General features: G+C 46.4%; 1 protein-coding gene across 2 annotated transcripts in view; it reads left to right on the top strand.

The window, feature by feature from the left end:
* The window catches only part of Uvrag (UV radiation resistance associated), a 264,183-nt gene that overhangs the window by 227,737 nt on the left and 15,164 nt on the right, over positions 1-21,282 (top strand). For both annotated transcript variants that reach the window (XM_060367624.1, XM_060367625.1), the window contains one exon: positions 15,848-15,939. In XM_060367624.1, coding sequence (XP_060223607.1) covers positions 15,848-15,939 — 92 coding nt within the window. The remainder of the gene's footprint in view (positions 1-15,847; positions 15,940-21,282) is intronic.

Raw genomic sequence — 21,282 nt, 5'->3', positions numbered from 1 at the left:
GGAGAGTGACTAAGGAAGACCATCAGTCCTGAACTCTGGCCTCTGCTTGCACACACTATGACCATGTACACATACACACCACACATATACGCATGAGTGTGCCCACAAGGGACTGAGAGCCACCAATTCCCGGACCTCTGAGGATTCTTGAGGGTGGCTCAGCTTGCCTCTCAGTGTTTTCAAGTCTGCTAAGTTAGTTAGCACTTGTCCATCTGCCTTTTAGCTTGCAGCATTTTGGTGCTGTTTTATCTCTCTTGTCTTGTCTGACTTTGTTATATAAATTTAATACTATCTACATGACTCCATATTTGTGCACATCAGCTCCTCTTGGAAACTGCCATTGGTGTTACTGAGTGGCTCTTGTCAGATCAATTACCTGCAGGTTAAACAATGGAAACTGTGAATGAAAGTATAATGAAGACACCTAACGGCACCAGAGAATAACCAGAAGTGGGCAGGTCTCACTTTAAAAGGGACATGGTGAGTGTCTTGTCTGACAGCTTTTAGCCTGAGTACAAGCCCCTGCCTGTAGCCTGTGGGCAACTGAAATTCTCCTGGACATTTCTGGTCCAGGAGAAAACCCAGAGAACAGAACTCTGGAGAGCACAGCCTGGAAAGCAAAAGGAGGCATAGATAGAGGTGCGGACTAGAGAAGGGAACCCCAGATGCTGTGTATGGCCTCTGCCCAAATCCCTGACCGATTTATGAACCGCAGTCCAGACCTGGAGAAGCTCTGCTTCCCCAGCCAGGGCTCACAGTTTGAGGTTAGACAAGTTAATGTCCTGCTAAACAAAACTAAGGGAGCCAGTGATCTCATGTTGTCCCGGATGTAACCCAGAGCTGTGTGATGAACAATCAAATAGGAAACTGTGAACCATTCTCAAGAAAAAGCAATGAAGATGACCCAAAAGTTGGAATTAGTGTACATGAACTTTAAAGTGGCTACTACACTTATGATAAAGGTTGTAAAAGAGCACACTCTTTCTTTGGCTTGTGGGGTTTGTGTTGTTTTTTGATAGAATCTCTTGCCCAGGCTATCCTCAAGCTTGCAGCAATTCCCCTGCCTCATCTAGTGCTAGATTACAGGTGTAAGCTGAACAAAGCATCTATTTTAGTGAAGGTAAATAGTCAGGCCTTCTTCCACGTGGGTTCCACATTGACTGATTCAGAGATGCTGGTCAGAGGCATCTGCTTCGAACACGGCCATTCTCCTCTTCCTCATTCCCTGAAACAGCCCAGCTGGTGATGCAGTGCTCGCATCGAGTTGTAATGAGTAACAGCAAGCAATGGCTTAAATGTAAAGTGCATGGGTGCGCACAGGTTCCCTGCAGAGACTGTGCTGCTTCAGGGAAGGAGCTCGAGCACCCACAGCCGTGCTGGAGCCAGTTTCCCACAGCTATGGGGACAATGGGCTGGGAAATGTAAGCAGATAGAGGAGACTATAAAAGAAAAAAATGAAAATAAAAAAGGGAGGAACACTAAAGGGGGACAATTTCTTTTCTCTTCATTTGTTTGTTCGTTTGTTTGTTCGTTGGTCTGTTTGAGACGGTGTAGCCCTGGATGTCCTGGTACTCTGTAGACCAGGCTGGCTTCGAACTCAGAAATCCACCTGCCTCTGCCTACTGAGGACTGGGATTAAAGGTGTGTGTCACCACTGCCCTTGGCAGTTTTCTAAAATAGAAATCAAGCCTCTTGATGGGTTTAACAGTAAAATAGAGATTTTAAAATAAATCTTAAAAAATTAAAAGATTAAAAGATTTCCAGAGTTGAGAGGGCTGACCTCTGTGTAACTACACAAGGAAAGGAAATAAGAAAACTGAAACCAAATGCATTCCCAGGTGCTTGTGGGACAATATGTGTGTAATTAGAAGAAGAGAGAAAGAGCGGACAGAAGAACAAAACACAGATGAGTGGCCAGAGCTGCTCATGATGGCAGAGAAAACCCAGCCACTCAGGGGCTGGAGCAGAAAGACTGCAAGTTCAAGGCCAGCTTGCAGACACAGGAAGTGCAAGCCCAAGCTAGGTTGCTTAGTAAGACTGTCTCAAGTCAGAACATAGGAGAGAAAATAACACCATCTATGCAGAAGAAGATTATTTAAAATAGTGTTGTTCTGTGCTTGGACATACTGAAAAATTCTCTAAAAATTCGCAGGAAAGGACATGTGGCCACTGCTGTGTGTTAGGGTTTCAGGAAGCTGCACAAGGAGACGTCTCCAGGTGGGCATCAGAAGTCCCCCACAGGTTTTGAGGTGAAGAGAAAAGTGATATTTTAAAGTTACAAGAAATTACAATAATTTTTTTCTTTGTTTTAACCAAATTACCAAATTCAGCCTTAATTTTTTTGTGTTCAGGAGCAGAAGGAGATCCAAGCACACTAGTGCATAACTGTCCCAAGTCACTGCCAAGAGCTCCTGAGTGTGCGCTCTCTGCCAGCCTCTGAGGGTACTACACTACAGAAATCCCCAGGAAACAGTCTTTGCGCCTCCTCCTAAAGCCCTAATCGATGAGAAACTCCCCACCTTCTTCTCAAACAGTCTGTACAGGAAGCTGAGAGAGTGTTCATGACCCATAGTCCCTCTGTGGTATTCCTCAGGGGCAAGTGACAGTGTTAGGTTAGGCAGGGTGTGAGTGTCTTGGCTACTCATTAGGCATTGTGTGCCTTTCCCAGCCTCTGTACTGTCCAAAGCAACTGTGAGGAGAACCTTGATGCTGTCATGAGCTGTAAGTCAGATACAGTATGAAAGGGCCCGGCAAAGCATTTAGCATGTGGAAGCTGATTATTAAACCATGTGGGTCGTTCCCACAGCTTCAGTCAGGAAAGCCATCTCTCTGTAAGATTTGAACTTCGATCAAAAAGAATCTGTCTAAGGTTTTGTTGATCATCCAGTGTCTTACTTTGAACTGTCTTGAGAAAAACGTCACAGCGTGGGTAGTTTAACCACCAGCCTGTTTCTCATGACGTGGAGGCTGGGTGAGGCCCTTCCAGTTTGCAGGTGGGTCTCTTATTGTGTCTTAGCTGCAGAGAGCAGAGTCCACCCCTCATGACCTAATTCCTCCTCAAAGCCCCAGCTCCAGACATTATAGAGCAGAGGGCTTCAAGAGGTTCCCACACATTCAGCCAAGGCACCGAGAGATGGAAGGGACTGCGTTGTTCCAGGCTGAAGGAATAGCATGCCCTGGGCATGTAGAGTCAAAGGCTGATTCCAGAACTGGCAGTGTTGCTGGTGCCCAATGTAGCACTCAGGAGACACTTATGAGTGAGGCTGGGAGAGTGGTGGCACCAAGCTGCTATTCCCACAAAATACAGAGCGGCTGGGAATCAAGGACCCCTTCTTTGTTGACCTCGACTTCCCCACAGCTTGATAAAAACTTACTGTGACGCGGAGTAAAACTGTAATGAAAGTTATTGATAAGCCCAGAAAAATATGTTAAATCTATCATTATTCTACTTAACTTAAAACATAAGTAAAGAATATATCCAAGGGAAGGAGATAGCCATCTTCATATTTGGAAAGTTATCCAAAAGAAGTAAATTAAACCTGAATGAGGCTCTGGCTTAATATTTAGAAATCAGAAAGGGAAAATGTTTAGCTTACCAGAGAAGTAATATTTTTACCAGGTAAGACTGCCTGACAGTGGGGTTGGGACACCTGGGATGAATTAGGTCTCTGAAGCCCTTGCCGCCGTGCCGAAGCTAGGTGACTGGATAGAGCCATAGGTGGTAAGTCTGTGGAGCCACAGAAGTGAAGCGCCATCGGGTGCAAGGCCCTCCTTGCAAAGCTGAGCCTCAGAGGCTCCTTCGTCACTGCCATGTAACACTCGCACCAGGCTGTGCTCACGAGAGAGTGTACCAAGCGCTTATTTGGAGGCAGGCCCTCAGAGTCCACGGTGGGCTTCCACAGACCTCTCCTGTCCTGTTGAGGATACTGGGACTGTCTCCATCTGAAGGAGGCCTCAGCAGCTGCCCTCGAGGACACGGGGACAGAGCCTGTAATGCCTAGGGCAAGCCAGCGTCATACACACACTCCCCACCCGAGGCAGCTGCAGAACTGCCCCGTTCACTCTTGGAGTGGAAACCTGTAGCCTCCTTCCATGGGAGAATTGTTTCCTGGCAGTCCACAAGAGCAAGAAAGTGATGGAGGGAGAGACGGAGTACGGGAATTTTTGTTACGGAGTACGGGGATTTTTGTTCATGTCTCTACCCCAATTCTTTTCTTCCTTGTAGAAAATTCACCATACTTTGAGGCTGTTTTATTTGTCGTATTCTGCACACCCATCACTGTCATCTCACACGCAGGCTCCTTCTTCAGAACCCTCAGAATTTGGAGCCCTGTTTAAGGTCTGCTCTTCCTCTAGCAGGCTGCGTGGCTCTGCTCCTGTTCACACACACACACACAGACGGTGTGTACCAGACCCTTGCGCTTCCCGGCCTCTCTCTCTCTTCTGGGCCTCAGCACAGGAAGCAAGTCCCTGTCTGGAGCAGTTTCCTCCCTCCTACCAAACTCCAGGCTGCAATGCTTATCCCAGGCAGGCGGTCAGTCTTCCCCAAACTTCCCTGTCCCCTGAGATTTGGTTAGAGGTCAGGTCGCTTTAATCTGCGGTGTTTCTGATTTTTCAGTAGCGTTTCCTTTGTGACTGCTCTGAGAGCAGGAGCCGCCTTTCCTTGTGTAACAGCCCACAGGACATCAAGGCGTTCAGTGTCTGCTGACTGAAAGGATACACAGCGTCACTCGCAGAGCTGGTTAGATGTGTAGTTGAAATTCCCTTTGTTACACATTAAATCCATGTGTACTGTTGAACCTAGGTACCAAATGTGAGTCTGTCTTTTGCCCTGCGCAATGTGTTCTCTCCTGATGGTCCTGCCACTGTCACTCCCATTTGTTTTTCTGTCCATTTTCTAATGCCCTCACTTCAGTCCACCCCATAAGCGACTCTTGTCTTTTTAAACTTCCCTTATCCAATTAAGACCCCCAAAGAGGAACACAGAGTCTTCTGTAAAAGAAGTCAGAAAGAAAAATTAATTTTGAGTGAAGCAGAAGAATATAGTATTAATGGTTAGTGTTGGGGTCCACAGTCATGTTGTTAGGACTAGCCGTTGAGGGGAGGGAAGAGGATTAACGTTTGTGAGGCTCTTGCCATTGACAGACTGACCATGTTATGGGTTTTGCCTACAGTACCCCAAGCCCCACAGTGACTGCCCAGAGCAGGGGATGCTGTGTGCATTCTGTAGGAGAGGAAGCGGGTGCTGGGGAAGAGAGAGGGCCCTGTGCAGGTCACACGGGTAGCAGCTAGGGAGGCAAAGCAAACCTGGAATTTCAACTTCAGACCTGTTGGGTTGTTCAGACTCCTCCTGTGCCACTTCATGTATCTCTGCTTCAAACTGACAGTCCCTCCGGATCCTCTCAAGCGCTGGGATTAGAGCCATATGCCACCAGCTGAGTTGGCTTTAATTATATTATTGTTGAGTCAGAAATTTGGGGAATTAGCTAGAAAATTAATGTCAAAGTGATAATTTGAAGGTAGATGATGACATTATTTAATAACCTTGGCATAGTCCTTGGGACCACTAATTGATATAATTAGCAGCTCTGTATCATAGTTTTTCCAAAAATTAATAGTGCCAGAGATTGATATTTAAAAAGAAAATTAGGCTCTACCCTGCCAACCTGTTTCAGTGAAATTTTAAAACACCCAAAGAAAATTTGTGCTGAGTTTTCCACACCCCCTGGTCAGGTGATCGAGAACTATTCTTGCCTGGTTGGGCGCATTAACATAAACCTATTTAACAAGAAAAAAGTTGCATTTCTGCTTTTTTTTTAATATGAAAATAAGCAATAGTTCTTTGTCCCATCTACTGCCCAGACACACACCACAGCCAGGCTCATCAGGGCCCATGTTCCTCCCAGCTCCCATCGGATTCCGCTTCCGCTAACTCCCGTCTGTCCTGATTTGCTGCTCAAGTCTGCTTCACTGTCAGTCAGGTAATAGCTTAGTCTATGCCTCACAAAAACTCTTCCTCCAAGGATCCCATCAGCGCTGGGAGAAGGGAAAGTGCATTTCACTCCTGTACTTTACAACTTATTTCCCACCTGCGTGCATTCATTCCTACATACGTGTGCGCGGTCACTCAGAGGACAGCTTGCCGGTGTTGGTTTTCTCCTTCCAATATGTCATGATAGAATGGCTTCATATCATAAAATACTTGGAGCAGGGCCTAGGAGATACTGTCGAAGCCTTTTTAAGTCTTCCTTGCCAGGAGCAGGGCATCCATATCCACTTCCTATGGTCATCAGCATCTTTCAGTGAGACAGTAAAGTTCTTAATATAAAGCTTGCCGCTTTGATTGTTTAATTCTAGACAATTTGTCTTTCTACTATTTAAAATAATGCTGTGTCATATGCTAACTCACTCCTTGTTTGGTTAGTTGTAGGTGTGTGTGTGTGTGTCTGTGTGTGTTGAGCTGTCTTACAGTTTACAGTAAGATTTCACTTGGTTTATTTGGATTTTTTAGGTTTATGTTCATGTATCTGCAAAACAAATGATTGCTTTGGCTGTATTTTAATTTTTATTTCTTTTAACTTTTTCTCTTATCTAACAAACCAGTCCTACTTAGCATGAACTGGTAATAGTGAGGATCTCCATCTCATTTACATTGAATTTTTCTTTTCTTTTCTTTTCTTTTTTTTTAATGGTCCTGTGTAGCTGAGGGTGACGTTGAATTCTGATCCTCTTGTCTCTACCTCCCACTGTTGCAATATTTGAACTGTGACTGTTACGCTCAAAAGCTTTAAAAGAGGTTACTCTGTCCTGCTCTGTCACTGCCACGGATCTGGCCTGTGCTGAGCCCATTGCTCATGTGTTTTGAGTTATCCGGTCTGCAGCCTTCCCACTTTTGAACATCTGAATTTAGTTCTCACCCTAACGAAAGATCAAGAGATTTTAGAGGACCACAATCAATGAAGAACAAAAACTCCGGCTCCCCAAGTGAGATGAAGTGGGGAGACTGACTGTGCTTCAGCCACTAGAGAGTATGACCACAGCCCAGTGTCCCCCGGGGGCTGTCTGCGTGGTTCCTCCCGCATGGCAGAGGCATAGAGATGTATGCTGGAGAGAGTCCCACAGATGTTCTCACCTGGTCCTCCTGCATCTGAACGCTATCTGTCAGCAGCTGCTCAGGCCTGGCCTTGTGATAGGTAAAGGACAGATGTAATCCTGCTTGCCTGTATTACTTTTCTTTTTCTTCATAACAAATTTTCATGAGCTTAGCAGCTTAAATAACTCCTGTTTTTATCTCACAGTGTGCGGGGCAGAAGTCTGGGTAAATTCAGCTGTCTTCTCTGCTCAGGGTCTCTCAGGGCCAAAATAAAGGTGTTGGGCCGGCCTGGTCATACCAGAATGCTCCTGGGAATGATCCACTTGTGACTTGTTTGAGTTGTTGGCAGAGTTAATTTCCTTTCAAGCTACAGGTCTGAGGTTCCCGTTTTCTTGCTGGCTGTCAGCCAGGGCCCACCTTTTCTCTTACAGACCGTTCGTGTTACCGCTCATATGACTCCTCCATCTTCCGGCCAGAAATGTCCCATCAGGCCCTTCTCTCACTTCCAGTTTCTCTGACTTTCTCTTTTACTGTGAGCCAAGGAGGGTGGGGGTGGGGTAGGGATGCTTCTGAAGGTTTGTGGTCAGATTAGGCCCAGTGGTATCTCCATTTGCTGTAAACATAAAGTAACACTGGAGAATAAAGGAGACAGGGACAATTTGAAAACTATGCCTGCTGTTGTCCACTTCACACTCAGATAAGGAAGGTAAGTTGTCCTTCCCTGAGAGATTTACTTAATTGTCGCACCTTTAATAAATAACCTCTTTGCAAGGAGTGTTATGGCTGTCGATTTGTGATCCCCTTTCGTACTTTGTATAGAGTATGTTCTCAGTACTGCTGCGCTCTCGTGGGTATATTCTGCACTGGTCCCTGAACTAAAGAGTTGATGGCATTTCTGGTGGTGGAGGAACCTTTAAGGAGAATGAACATTGTTCGACACCACTGAGGGCAAGTCCTCGAAGGAGCCTGTGGGACACTTTTGTCTTCCTCTTCTATCTTTGGGCTTCCCGATCGATGAGATGACATGTTTGTGCCACACTTCCGCCATGATGTGTTCCCTAACCAGAGGCCACTTGATCACAGGCCGGAACCTCCAAAACCATGAGCCAAAACAGCTATTCTCCCACTGTATGCGAATGGCCTCAAGAATTTCATTATAGTGGAAGGAAGTTGGCTAGTACAAATATCTGTCCAGTGAGAGTTGCTTTTTGCTTAATGAGTTGTTAGATCAAACAATAACTCACTTTATTCCAAAACAAATCAGGACAGCAAGGACGATGCTCTTTGCTGGTTTGAGGTGGTTTTGAAGCCCTGTTTACTTATGATCAACGAGAGACTGGACAGTGAAAATGTGTGAAGCCAGCAAACTTGCACAAGCAAGTTAAAAGGCACAAAGTAACTGTATCATGATAAAATTAACATTTTAGAGAGAAAAAATCCATTGAGAGAAAAGTCCATCCCAGAGAACTCTGTTCCTTTTAAAGGACTTGATTACCAGGTTCTCTAAAGAAACCAGAGAAGTTGGAAGACTAAATGTATGTAGTTTCACTTGACAGCATCTGGGTAGAGATGCAGCTGTTGGGAACAGAAATCAAGAGAAGAAATGTGTTTGAGAACTGGCGTCTCCTCTGTAAATGCTGCTATTAAGTGAGGAGCAAGTGAAGACACATGCTAGTTAAACTGTGTGCTGTGCTCTCAGAATTGAATTCAAATGCCAGCTTCCCTTACTGCTCCTGGGGAAAGCATTTGAGAGCGGCAAATGCTAAAGGCTGCATTTATATTCCTACAACTGTTTCTACGACGTTCTGGAAAACGGTCTTTGTTATATTAGAGTGCAATTTTAATCAAGTGTATAGTTCCAAATGCCATCAGATTGCATCACCAAGAGGCAGGAATGCCGAGTTGAATCAGTTTAAGGATGGAGTTGAGTCTGATTGGGTCAGAGATCAGTGTTGAACAGATCACGTGTAAAACCGGGGTGCACCAGTCTGTCAGCACGGGGACAGGAGTGAAGGTTGGGCCTGCTGGCCAGCATAGGCATCTGCACCAGTGGACTCTCCGCAGCGCTGTTTACCCACTAGCCTTCAGGGCACATGACCTTCCTCAGAAGGTGATTCAGTGAAACTGCTTACAGCTGCTCCACGCTTGTGTTTTGCTTGGTACACTTAACGTTAATTATTGACCCTCATGAGTTAACTCACAGAGCTGCCAATGGGGGAGACTCAGACTGATTCCAAAGTCCCAGCAGGTAACGGTGCTGTGTGCTGGAACTCAGTCCTCTGGGCATGACAGAGCCATTGCCATCTTAAGATCAAAGCAGCTCTGATAACCCACAGGAAACAAGATAAGGTCCACTGACACTCGCTTGCAGAGGGGGAGAGGGCCTGTGAGTTGCACAGGTCTAGGTGCACTCCCGCCCATCTCTGAGGATGGGTAAGCCATTAGTGGTCACTAGAGAGGGAATACTTCTCTTGGAAGAGGGAGCAGCCCGTGAGTTGCTGTGCTTCTGGAGGTAACTCCTCACCCATGCCTTCATACATAACCCCAAGTGAACCCACCGGTTCACCAAGCTAACCAGGTAGAGTGGCTTCAGGGTAAGAGCCTGGTGCAAAGGATGTTTGTAACATAAGGGCTTTTGCAAGGATAAGCTTGCCTCAGAGACAAGCTCCATAAATACAGCGAAGGACCACAGTACAAAGAGCCTGTGGTTAGACCCCAGAAACTTGGACTCCCTGCTGTGGGACCATGCCCTCCCTTAGGGTGAGAACCAGGTGGGAAGGTGTTTTCAGTGCCATTTGGCTTAAACCATGTGCTGAGGGCAGTTGATGTGGCCTTGGAGAGTGTCTGAAGCCTTGTAGAGCTGTTAGACTGGAGGCTGAGGCCTCAGAGCTCAGGGTGGCGGGCTGGGCTGTGTGCAGTGTTTACATTACAGCCCATCCATCCTGGAAAAGACTGGCATGTGTTTATAGATGGGCTTGGGGAAGCGTTTAGGTTGTTCTTGCAACCAGAGGCTCATAATCAAGTTTTTGTGCTTTTCCTTGGGGATGAATGTTGCGAAGGCTCACTCTGAGAAGCAGTGTGCTCATGTGAGACTCTAAAGCAGCCCTTCCGTGTCTTTGAATGTGCTGTAGTTTCTTCTAGAAAGGCAGGTTTGGACTCGGTAGTGCCCCTTTGAGAGCCCATCATCCAGCTCTTTTCAAGTCAGTGGGCCCAGTATTTGGTCTCAAGTTGAAATAGCACAGAGATTTTTAACTACATAAAGCCATCTAAATAAGTCTTTGATGCACATTTTTAATTTCTTGCTTTTCAGTTTCCGCAGACCAGTTCTCTTTGTAGTCAAATTCATTGTAATCCCATCACAAAAGTGTTGATCTTTTAGTAACCTTTATTGAAGCCACATATTAATCCACATTCCCTCACGGCAACAGGCGGTTTGTATCAAACATTTCATGCAGCTCAGCTCAAGCTCCATATGGAACTAATAAGCCACGCAATAAGTGGCCTTGTGTGGATGAGTGCGCTTTGTGGCGCGAGCGTGTGTGTGTGTGTGTGTGTGTGTGTGTGTGTGTGTGTGTGTGTATCAGTCACACACGTGTTGTCTAAAGTGAATTTCTCCTCTGCCAAAACCTAAATGACAAAGTGGTTCCAGCCCCCAGAGTCTTTCTTGCCCTAGAAAAATTGTGTTTAAAAATTAAACCTCAGATTGAGTACTTGGAAATGAAAACCGAATTCTCTGCTCAGTAAGAGGACACTCACTGAGCAAGAGCTCCCGGAAGTACACTCACGCTTATTTTCAAATTCCGTCTCTGGAGCTGCAAAGGGTGGTACCGCTGATGTGGCTGCAGTCACCATGCTGTCTAAACCAGTTCGTTCCAAGCCCTGGGGAGCTCTAACACTGAGGTCAACCTGTCTTACGTGGTAAATCTCACAGCGAGTGGACAGGCCTCGGGATGAGGTAGCAGGCTACAGTCTTAAACAAAAAGGAGGGTCAGGGAGAAAATAGCTCCTGGAATTTGGCACAGCTGTAGTTGGTGCTGTGGTCTGAACATACTCTGCTCCAGTTGTCTTTCTGTTTGTTCCAGTAACTATAAAGCCAGCTCCTCCGGGCTGTCTGAGGATAGAGAGGTTCTTTTGCTCCTAGACCATGCCGCTTCTTGACTCGTCCAGGAAAAGCACAGCATCGCGTGTCTACTTCCCATCTTATTATCTGCATGCGCTTTTCATCCTAGCCGCCTACCAGCCATTGAATTGAAGAAAAACTTAATTGCTTCCTTGGAATCCTAGACCAATCAGAGGAAACTGAACTTCAGGCTAATTGAACCCAAAATTCCTCTTATGAACTGCCCCGCCTCTGGGTGGTGCCACAGGAAGAGGCCTTTATAAAAGGTGTTTATTTAAGGCTGTTAGACCCAAAGCCTGGCTTCCTTGTCCTTCCCCTCCCCAGTAGGAAGAGAGGTAGAAGTAGCTAGAGGTAGGGAAGGATGGTGCTGCTTGTAGTGACGGTGGGCTTTGAGGGAGCTGAGGCGAGATCCTGTAGAGAAAACAGGACTGCAGCCACAGGCTCCAACGCATCTTCTGGCTCCTGCCTCTACCTTCCCGGTGCCCACCTTCATCAGCCTCCATTCTCTGTAAATAAGCCTCATTGTATTAGTCAGGGTTCTCTAGAGAAACAGAACTGATTTTATATACCCCATATATTATATCTGATAACATAGTATATTATGTTATATAAATTCCATATATAATTATATGCATATATATAGAATTTATTACACTGGCCTACAGGCTGTGGTCCAGCTAATTCAACAATGGTTTCCTCCTAGCAGAAAGTCTAAGAATCCAATAGTTGTTTGGTCCAAGAGTCTGGATGTCTCAGCTGGTCTTCAGTATATATCAAAATCCAGAAGTGGCTCTAATACCAGTGAAGGAATGAACTTGCCAGTGAAAGCGAGGTCAAGCGGGCAAAAAGCAAGAGCTTCCTGCCTTTATAGAGGTTGCCACCAGAAGGGGTAGCTCAGATTTCAGGTGGATCTTCCCTCCTTGAAGGATGCAATCAACAAAAATCCTTCACGGGTGTACCCAGCAGCTTGGGTTTTAGTTAATACCAGCTGAGGTCAAGTTGACAGCCAAGAACAGCCAGCACACAACACTCCACTGCAGTCCAGAGGGCAGTGCTGTTGTGCTCTTGGTACCATGACTTGCTGAAGGGATCGCACGGTAAGGAGGGTTCTGTTCAGATGTGGTTCAGAGACACTTTACCCGCTGGGTACCAAGGAGGTGTGCTGGATGGGTACCAAGGATGAGTGGCTGAGCTCGGCATCTTGAAACTTAGTAAAGCCATTCCTTTCTCTGAGTCTTCCTTTCTTCTCTAGTTTTGCCTTTTTCTCTTTTTCTTTTTTCCTTTTTCCTGTTTTTAATAGTACCTTACCAGAGTACCTTGTTAAAGAATATGAAATTTTAAAAGCTTGAAAATATTTGACTAACTCAACCCAGGAAGAAATTTGCACGTGGCCACACAGCTGAGTTGGATCTGTCACTCAGGTTTCTGACCACCCAGCTCATGGATCAGTCTTTCCGTTTCCCTGTGTTATTATTTTGAAGCTATTAAAATGTGTGTTTTTATCACTGCCTCTCCAGAGTCAAAATTAGCATGTAAAAGACTTGAGCAGTATACTTAAGATTTTGCCCTTTGATCGGAAGGGCTCCCTTCTAATTAGTTAAGCAATAAGCCATTATTGAGGAAGCTTTAAGCCCAGCCCAGTGGCAGATGCGGGGGCGGGGGGGGGGGAACAGAAGGGATATGTGTGCATATTAATGATAGTAAGGCTGTGTGTTGAGGACTTGCCTGCGCCGGATGTGGTTTTGGCCACACTGTGTGCGTTGAGGCCAGAAACATCCCCCACATTCTGCATAAGATCAGTCCAATAAGTGAACTGACTCACCATACATCTCTTCAGGGAGAAATGGGCCGAGCAGGCAGGTGTGGTATATCTACTCAGATGGAGGAAGAAATAGTCTATCACAGGGCTCAGCACTGAGCAGTATTTATGGCGGCACAGTAAGGGCGACACTGAATATTGAAAAAAATATAAATAAAAAAATGAAATGCTGAAATCAGGTGTGGTGCCACGTGCCTATAAACACATGGGAGGAGGTGGAAGCAGGAGACTGATGGGTTCAAGGCCAGCCGAGGCTACTGAGCAAGTTTCAGGCCAACCTTGTTTCAAAAAAAAAAAAATATATTGGACAATGAGAGAAAAGTATGCATGGACAGGTAGAGAGTCAAATGCTCGAATTTAATAAAAGCAGATAAGATTATGTGAACGAATGGTGAGCCAGGCAGTGGTGGTGCACACCTGTAGTCCCAGCACTGAAGAGGCAGAGGCAGGCAGATCTCTGAGTTTGAGGCCAGCCTGGTCTACACTGCAAGTCCCAGGACAGTCAGAGCTACACAGAGAAACCCTGTCCCAGAAAACCAAAAAAAGGGGGGGAGGCGCCTGTAAGACAGTTGAATTCCATTCCACAGTAGGAACATGGTAAATGCAGTCCAGGGTGGGGCAGGAAATGTTAGCAGCAGTGTAGACTGTTTAGAGAGGTGAAGATGAGGAAGAAATGTCTGGAAGCATCTGGGGAGCCGGCTCGTTATTCTTTCAACATAAACCTGTGGCACTGTAGACTTCCTAGGTAGTGCCTGTAGATCATTAATAAATGCTAAGTCAATATAGAAACATATGTGATAGGGACTCTTTTCTGGAGACAGGATCTCATGGACCCCAGGCTGACCTTAAGCTTCGCATATAGCCCAGGATGACCTTCAACTTCTGGTCCCCCGAATCAACCTCCCAAGAGCTGGGACCACAGAGCTCTGTCTGTGCCCAGTCTGTGTGGTGCTGGGACCGAACCCAAGGCTATGTGTATGCAAAGCAGGCACCAAGCCGTGTGATAGCCCCACTACACAAACACTGCTTTGGGTCTCTGTACTGAAAGCTGAAGACCCGTGTGCTGGGAAGAACCCAGGGTGCCGTCAGGAGGCTCCGGTCTGAGCAGTTGACAGGCCATGTGTCTTAGTAAGCCTTGGCTTCTTCATTTACGGAGGCTGGGAGGTGGTCCTGTGGTCCTGTGGTCCCTGTGCCGTCGAATCCTGAGACCCCGTGCGCAATAGTGCAGTGTAACAAACAGTTAAGGCCTCGGTGGAGGCTTGGCATTTCCACATTTTCCTTTCTTTGATTGAAATCAGACTTAGGAGAGAAATTTTCACTGTGGTCTCTGAAAACAACTCAACGCCCACCTCGCATTGTGAAGCCCGAGCAGGCAGTCGACTCTGCACTGGCCCAGAGACACACAGTCTCGTGCTGTTCCACGGAGGTCTTTCTTTAATATTTAATATTTTTCAGTATGAATCACAGGTGAAATTTTTATGCCATGTGTAAACAATTTCACTTTTTATTGAAACAATGAATTCAGGAATGTCACATTGGGATATCAGCCATTTTGCTTTTATCAATGTATGGAAAAAATGCTTTTATATTAATACAAGGAATGATGTCATTTAGTATGGAGTAGATCTTATAATTCAAGGCTGGCAAATCTCAGGAGGTGACTTAGGTCACCATACTAGGTCAGAAAGGGAGAGAATATTTTCCCGTGGCCCCTCAAGTGCTGTTACCAATTTTATCTCGGTCATCGGAGTGGGTGGAGTAGAATGGCTTGTGAAAAGCAGGCCCTGACTAGTCCTGTTTGCAGCAATGAGCCCTCGGCGCTGGGCAGTTTACCACTGGCTTAAGTAATAGCCAAGACACCTTCTAGAGTTAACAGTGTGTCTCTGCCTCCTCGCCTGATGTGTGCATTCACTCAGGCACTCACCTGTGTTTTGGGATTCTCTCTTAGAGTCTCAGTTCCAGAGCGTAACTCTTTATTGATTACTGGATGCTCATGTATTAAATTAATTATTTTGGTAGCGAAGTTTTACTTAACTATTAAATTCACTTTATTTTTCTTTATTTATTTTTGTACTGCTAGGGATAAAACTTGAAGAGGCCTCCCTCAAATTCACATGCAAAACACAGTGAATGTTGTAGAAAAATCTAGAGCACAGTTCCTGCCAAAACTGACACAAAAACATGTAATTTAAAATTTTTTGAGGGACTGGAGAGATTGCTCAACACTTTAAGAGTATGCGGTGCTCTTGCGAAGACCAGGGTTTGTTCTCAGCACCCATGTCTGCTGCTCACCCACTACCTATAACTCCAGCTCCACGGGAACCACAAGCCTCTCCCACCTTTCTCAGACGTTCAGACACGCCATATACACACAAATCAAAAATGAAGGGGCTGGAGAGAGAGTTCTGTGACTAAGAGCCCTTACTGCTCTTACAGGGGGCCCAGGTTCAGTTTCTAGTGGCTCACAAGCTCCTGTAGCTCCAGTTCCAAAAGCTCCTACACCCTCTCCTGGCCTCTGTGGGCCCCAGACCACATGCGGTACAGTCATACATATAACATGTGGTGCACCCCATACATAAAATAAATGAATCTTTTTCTGATTTAAACAAAATACTCCTATGAGAGGTTTGTCTTTGGTGTTAGAGAAACTTACCAAGGTCTGAGAATGGAAAAGACTAGATCAAAGCCCGAGGTTGGCCACATTGTTTTCAAGTTTAAGGCGTGAAGAGCCATTAAATGCCATCTCTCTGGTGCGGTTGAACATTGCCTAGCATCTCCCAAAACATCTTTCAATTCTGTTCTCCTCCTGTTGCAGCTGAGATACCAGCATGGCCTGGTGACTCCAGACCTGAGGCAAACCCTCCCTAACCTGAAAAACTTCATGGAGCACGGACTGATGGTCAGGTGGTGAGTATCTTTATGTCTGACTCCCACGTCTGGGATGGGGGTAAGACGCCTGGAAAGCTTGCCAGGGTCCACATTGCTCTGCGCCTGCCTGCTGGGCTTTCGGCTGCCGTGAGACATCTGAAGAAAAGATTAGGCAGCCATCATAACGTGTAACCTAAGCTCCACTCTGGCTGAGGCAGTGGAGCACCCTCTGGGGGAGAAGCAAGTAATAACGGGGAGTCATCTGGGTGAGGGATCCTTGGGTGTGATGCTGAGACGGTGGCCGTCTGACTCCTGGGAGAACAAGCAAAGAATGGGACCCTCAAATGAGCATCAGGACCAGCAGCTAGAATAATGTCTGAGCCCAGGGATGCTGCTAAAGTGAGCCTCAAGTTTGGTCATGAGGGGACCAAGTGCTGTCAGGCTGCTGCTTAAAGCCACAACATTGATGTGACTCACCCGAATTGTGTAAGTGGAAACTGTGGGCTCGTGCTGTTTAGGGATCCTGAAGCTTCTGTCCTGGAGTGGGGGTTGGGGGTGGGTTGTATCCTTGCCCGCTCATCAGCTCATCAGTTTGCTGTGAGGATTAAGTGACATGTGAAGTGGAAAAGTGCAGTGCTGGCTTCATTGTCTCCTGTGCCGTGAGGATGGGCCCTGAGGATAGTGAGAAAAGGACATCTCTGGTTGATCTCTGGGGTTTATTTTTTTTTGTGTGTGTGTATGATCCTCGGAATGACAGGTTTCAGACATCTTTCTTTACAAAGAAGCCCTTTAAGCAAGTGCTCAGCCGTTGAAAGACTTTTACTCAGAATATCAAAATAGCTGTCAAAGCGTGCTGTTGACCTCAGTGCCCAAATGCAGGGAACGAGAACCAAGATTTAGTGTAAAATAATAACAGTACTTGTGTTGACGAAAGTGGCTGCAGGTATTTGTCTGTCCCCATCTCTATAACTCTGAGCCAGGCTCTCTGGAGGGTCCCTGCCCACAAGGCATGTAATTCAGGAGATACCTAACATACAAGTGTTAAGCTACGTAAGACGGTGGCAAAGAGGCAGCCACAGCCTGACCTGATTCACCACCAGAAGAGTCGACCCCATCCTAAGCACGAAGTGAGCCTGCATCACTGACTGCAGCGGCAACTCTTTTCCCCCTGATGGATAGCACCACCTCTCCCAAGTACCCAGTGGTCTGTTTCCATACTTCCTGTTCTGTCTCCTTGTTTAACTTCTCTCCAGAGGCTCATACCTCCTTCTTAATTATTATAAGATGTAATTGCTGTATGTCTGGTTGTGGCTTGAGGATGTGCAATAAATGGCATCCCTCTTCTCCCTTGACATTTGGAACCATTTGAGAGAGAGGATATAAGAGACAGACTAGCGTAATCAAAATGTCAGTTTTATTACTGATAAAGCCTCTTGGAAAATGTGGCTTTAGATCTGTAATAAAAAGGGTTTGCAAAGACATCAGTCAAAATTAAACTTCCCCTGAACATTAGATCTGGAGAGCCACAGCTCTCCTACAGAGGAGGCCCTCAGCACTGCAGAGAGCTGTTGGCTGACTGCCTGGCAGGGCCCAAGGAATGCCGAGCCAAAATCACGCAGATTCTGCCCCTAAATCACCCACAGAAAAGTTCTGTAGCAAGAGCAAGGGGCCAGAGAGCCCAGGCAGGTCCTAGGCAAATGGGAAGAGGGCCTTGTACTCAGCCTTTCTGAACCAGTGTGAAGCTCTCTTGGGTCTGTAAAATGCCAAGCTTAGAAGAATCTTATGCTGGAATTTTGTTTGAGTCATTTGGTTGCTTAATGATATTGAGCCTTATTAATTATAAGGATGGTATCTCATGCTGGGCATGGTGACACATGTCTATAATCCCAGCTCTTGAGAGATGGAGGCACGCCAGGATTTCAGGGTCATCCTCAGCGAGTTTGAGGACAACCAGAGTAAAATGAGTCAGTCCTTCCTTCCTTTTTTATTTTATAGTTTCACAAATCCCAGGTCGTTAGTTCACAAGCTGATGCACTAGCCCACTCCTAGGTTGCTTAGGCAACTGTGATGTCATCATTGGTCGCCACGGCCTGTGGCCCAGGATAAAAGGACCCCTGCCTCTGACTTCCCCCTCTCTCTCCTCTCTTGTACTCTCTCTGCCTCACTTTCTTTCCTGTCTCCCCACACCATCTCTCCCCCTCTCTCCCTCTCCCCCTCTCTCCCTCTCTCCCTCTCTCCCTCTCTGCCTCCATCCAGTAAGCCTTTCATATCAGATCTGCTGTGTGTGTGGCATCATTTTTTAAATATATCATAACACAGGTGACCCTGGCCAACCTACAACTAGCTGTCTCTCAAATGTATGATTAGTGTAGTCACACACGCCTATAGTCTCAGCCCTGGGGAGTGAAGGCAGAGAATCAAAAGAGGTCTTCCTCGGCCAAGAGTGAGGCCAGTCTCTTCCATATGAGAGCGTGTCTCAAAACAAAGAAAAAAACCCTTCCTTGTCTAATTTTGATTGTAACGTGAGCAAACATCATACTGTTGCAACAATCTCATAAAATAAAATGAGGATCTTTTCCCCCTTCTGTTCTTTGGAGAGGTTCATATGGGATAAGGCTCCTTAATGTGTTAGCGGTCTGACAGAAATAAGCAAAAGCCCAGTAGGTTTTATTTGTTGAGGGAATCCTGGTTTGATGTCTCTAATGATTGCAGGACTGTGTTCTGTCATGTTTATGTCTGGTTCCTTGTTAAACTCCCTTGATCTGATTCCCTGCTCTATCAATGTGCCAAAATTTCTTTTATCTAGCTAGGTACCCGCTAAGTAACAATGGTCACTTGTCCTGGATTATCCTGTTCAGCATGTGCCCAGCCTCTGCCGACTCCTGCCTTTCTCTCCCCACGTCTTTTGCCTTTTATTCGTCCTCCTCTTGACCACCAGCTTTTCTCATCCATCCAGCAGCATCAGTGCAGTTTATCTCCCTGGTTCTACTGTGCCTCTGCCATCATTGTGCATGGGGGGGGGACGTCACAGCAAATTATTTCAAGTGTAGATATTAGGACCTTCCGAGATACCTACAGACAGTCTACCCAGTATATTTATGTCATCGCCTCTTCTGCCACTCAGCTTGTCCTTCCCCACTAGCAACACTGTCTTTTCAGCAACTCTCAGTTCTAAGACACAAGAGAAATTAAATGACTGTGAGTGCCATTGACCCATGAACCTGCAGCAATAAAAGAGAATCTAAGTCTCCTGGCACTGACATAGCAAACCCATTAAGCCCTAAAGGTAACATTTACGTAGTGCCCTTCTGTGCCAGCCATGCCAGACATTAACACGAATGTGGGGTAATGGCTGCTTTCTGGTTCCCTCTTGGAGAATGGGCCACTATTTTCAAGACACAGTAGTGGAAAAGTGAATGCTCCCTAATGGTCCCAAGTCAAGACCACCGCAGGAGGCCAGCCAGGCTCTGCAAACCTAAACAAAGCCAGAACAAGCTGATTCAGCCTCAGGAAATCCGAGAATTGCCCAAAGCCTCTGTAGACTGGGGACTCCTGACCCCACCTCCAGCTCAGCTCCCTCTCCTTAGGGCAAAGGCCAAACAAACTCACCTCCTCCTTGGAGAGACTCTTAATGTCTCAGCTCCTAGGGGAGACCTCACATCTTTCAGGAAAGGAAACGCTTGCACAGTGGTTCCCCCTGCAGGAATCCTGCTCTGTCCTGTTGGTGTTGAGGATCGCAAGCTGGCATAGGAACAGTGGGTTCATCGAATTCCTAGGAAGCGTCCAAGTTATATGACAGCTTGCTTTGCTTGCTTTTGTAAAGAAAGGACAGTGATGAAGGCTCTTTTAATGAAGTGATTTTTTTTTCTCATATATTACAGAATTCTTAGCCAATCCTGTCAGCCACTACCTGGCTGGTCCTGATGCGAGCCCTTTTTCTTCCCACACACAGTTGCATGGGCGTGGTTCACACTGGTTTTTGACAACTCTTTCTCAAGTGGTCCCTGTCTTCGCTCTTAGTCGGGAACCCAGCTAAACCTGCCTGCTGATGCCAGTTGGGGCAGCAGGACTTCAGCTTAGAGACTGTGCTCCCACAAGCTTCAGTTAAAGTCCCGAGAATGCATCTATGCATCTTTCTCTCTCCTTTTTCTACCAGCTACAAGACCCAAGTGGACGGGCACATTCAGAGCTGCCTGGAGGGCTGAGTTGCAGTCAGGGAGGAATGTGCTTGCAGTGTGCGGCTGGTGACAGCCGCGTGCTGGCTTTGCCGGCACGGAGCTGGGGAGTGACGTCTGCAGACAGGGCCTTGCCTGTGCGGCTCCCCGGCCCTCCCGCCCGTCTCAGCTGACCCCAGACACAACACCCGCTTCTGCCCATAGCACCTACCGCCTAGAACAGTCCACTCCCTGCCCTGTTCAGATGCTCACACGTCAGGTGTAGCTCAGGCCCCGCTTCGTGCACGCGCCACCAGCATGGCACAGAGCAGTGAGTGCCACGTGTCTGTCTTCTTTGTGGGACGCACACCTGGTGGCATTCTCGTCACATACAGTCCAACCAAGGTGATGAAATGGTAACAGAAAATAAATCATCAAAAATAAGAGGATAAAACGCTCTTCCTGACATGGCAGGAAGTCCTTCGCTGGCTGGTCTGAAGACTGGGCCTTCCCTGAATTGCTGATACTGGAATAGTTTTGGAACACAGAACAGACTTGGGTGTCGGTAACGTGGTATAAGGCAGTGGATCTCAACCTTCCTAATGCCGCAACCCTTAACCCAGACCCCCAACTATGAAATTATCTTCATTGCTACTTTATAACTGTAATTTTGCTACTATTGTAATGTAAATATCTGTATTTCCCAATGGTCTTAGAGGACCTCTGTGAAAGGAGAGTTGGACCCCCAAAGGGGTCACGACCCACAGTTTGAGAGCCACTGGGATAAGCTTACTTGGTGCAGTTCAATGGAGAGAGGGTCAGAGAACCTAGCTGGCGGTGGTGCTGTCGGGATTTACACAGAGCTGCACCCAGCGTGCCTCGCTGAGTGAGTATGAGTGTGTAATGGACAAGCAGCTCATGGTTATGGCCTCTGTCTTTAAAAAGTACTCATTCTTTGTCAGAGGTATTTTGTTTTTTTTCTAAAGTCCATGTTTATCTTACAAATAAAGGTATTCATGTAGTTCTGTGTTCTTTATATAATGGCTTACTCCCTTAAACACTAATGGTATAAAATTATTAACCATTTCCCTCTCAATCTCACCTAATGCCTTTCTGCAGACTCAGAGAAAAGCACCATGAGTTCTACCTTCTTTCTTTTAAAAATCCTCGTACTTAAAAATCTTTCTGCGTATATGTATGCTTGTGACAACCTTGAGAGGATGAGGGC

This window comes from Meriones unguiculatus, chromosome 14 (genome assembly GCF_030254825.1).
Source record: "Meriones unguiculatus strain TT.TT164.6M chromosome 14, Bangor_MerUng_6.1, whole genome shotgun sequence".
Classification (NCBI taxonomy): Eukaryota; Metazoa; Chordata; class Mammalia; order Rodentia; family Muridae; genus Meriones; species Meriones unguiculatus.
This window is presented reverse-complemented; position numbering and strand designations above follow the sequence as displayed.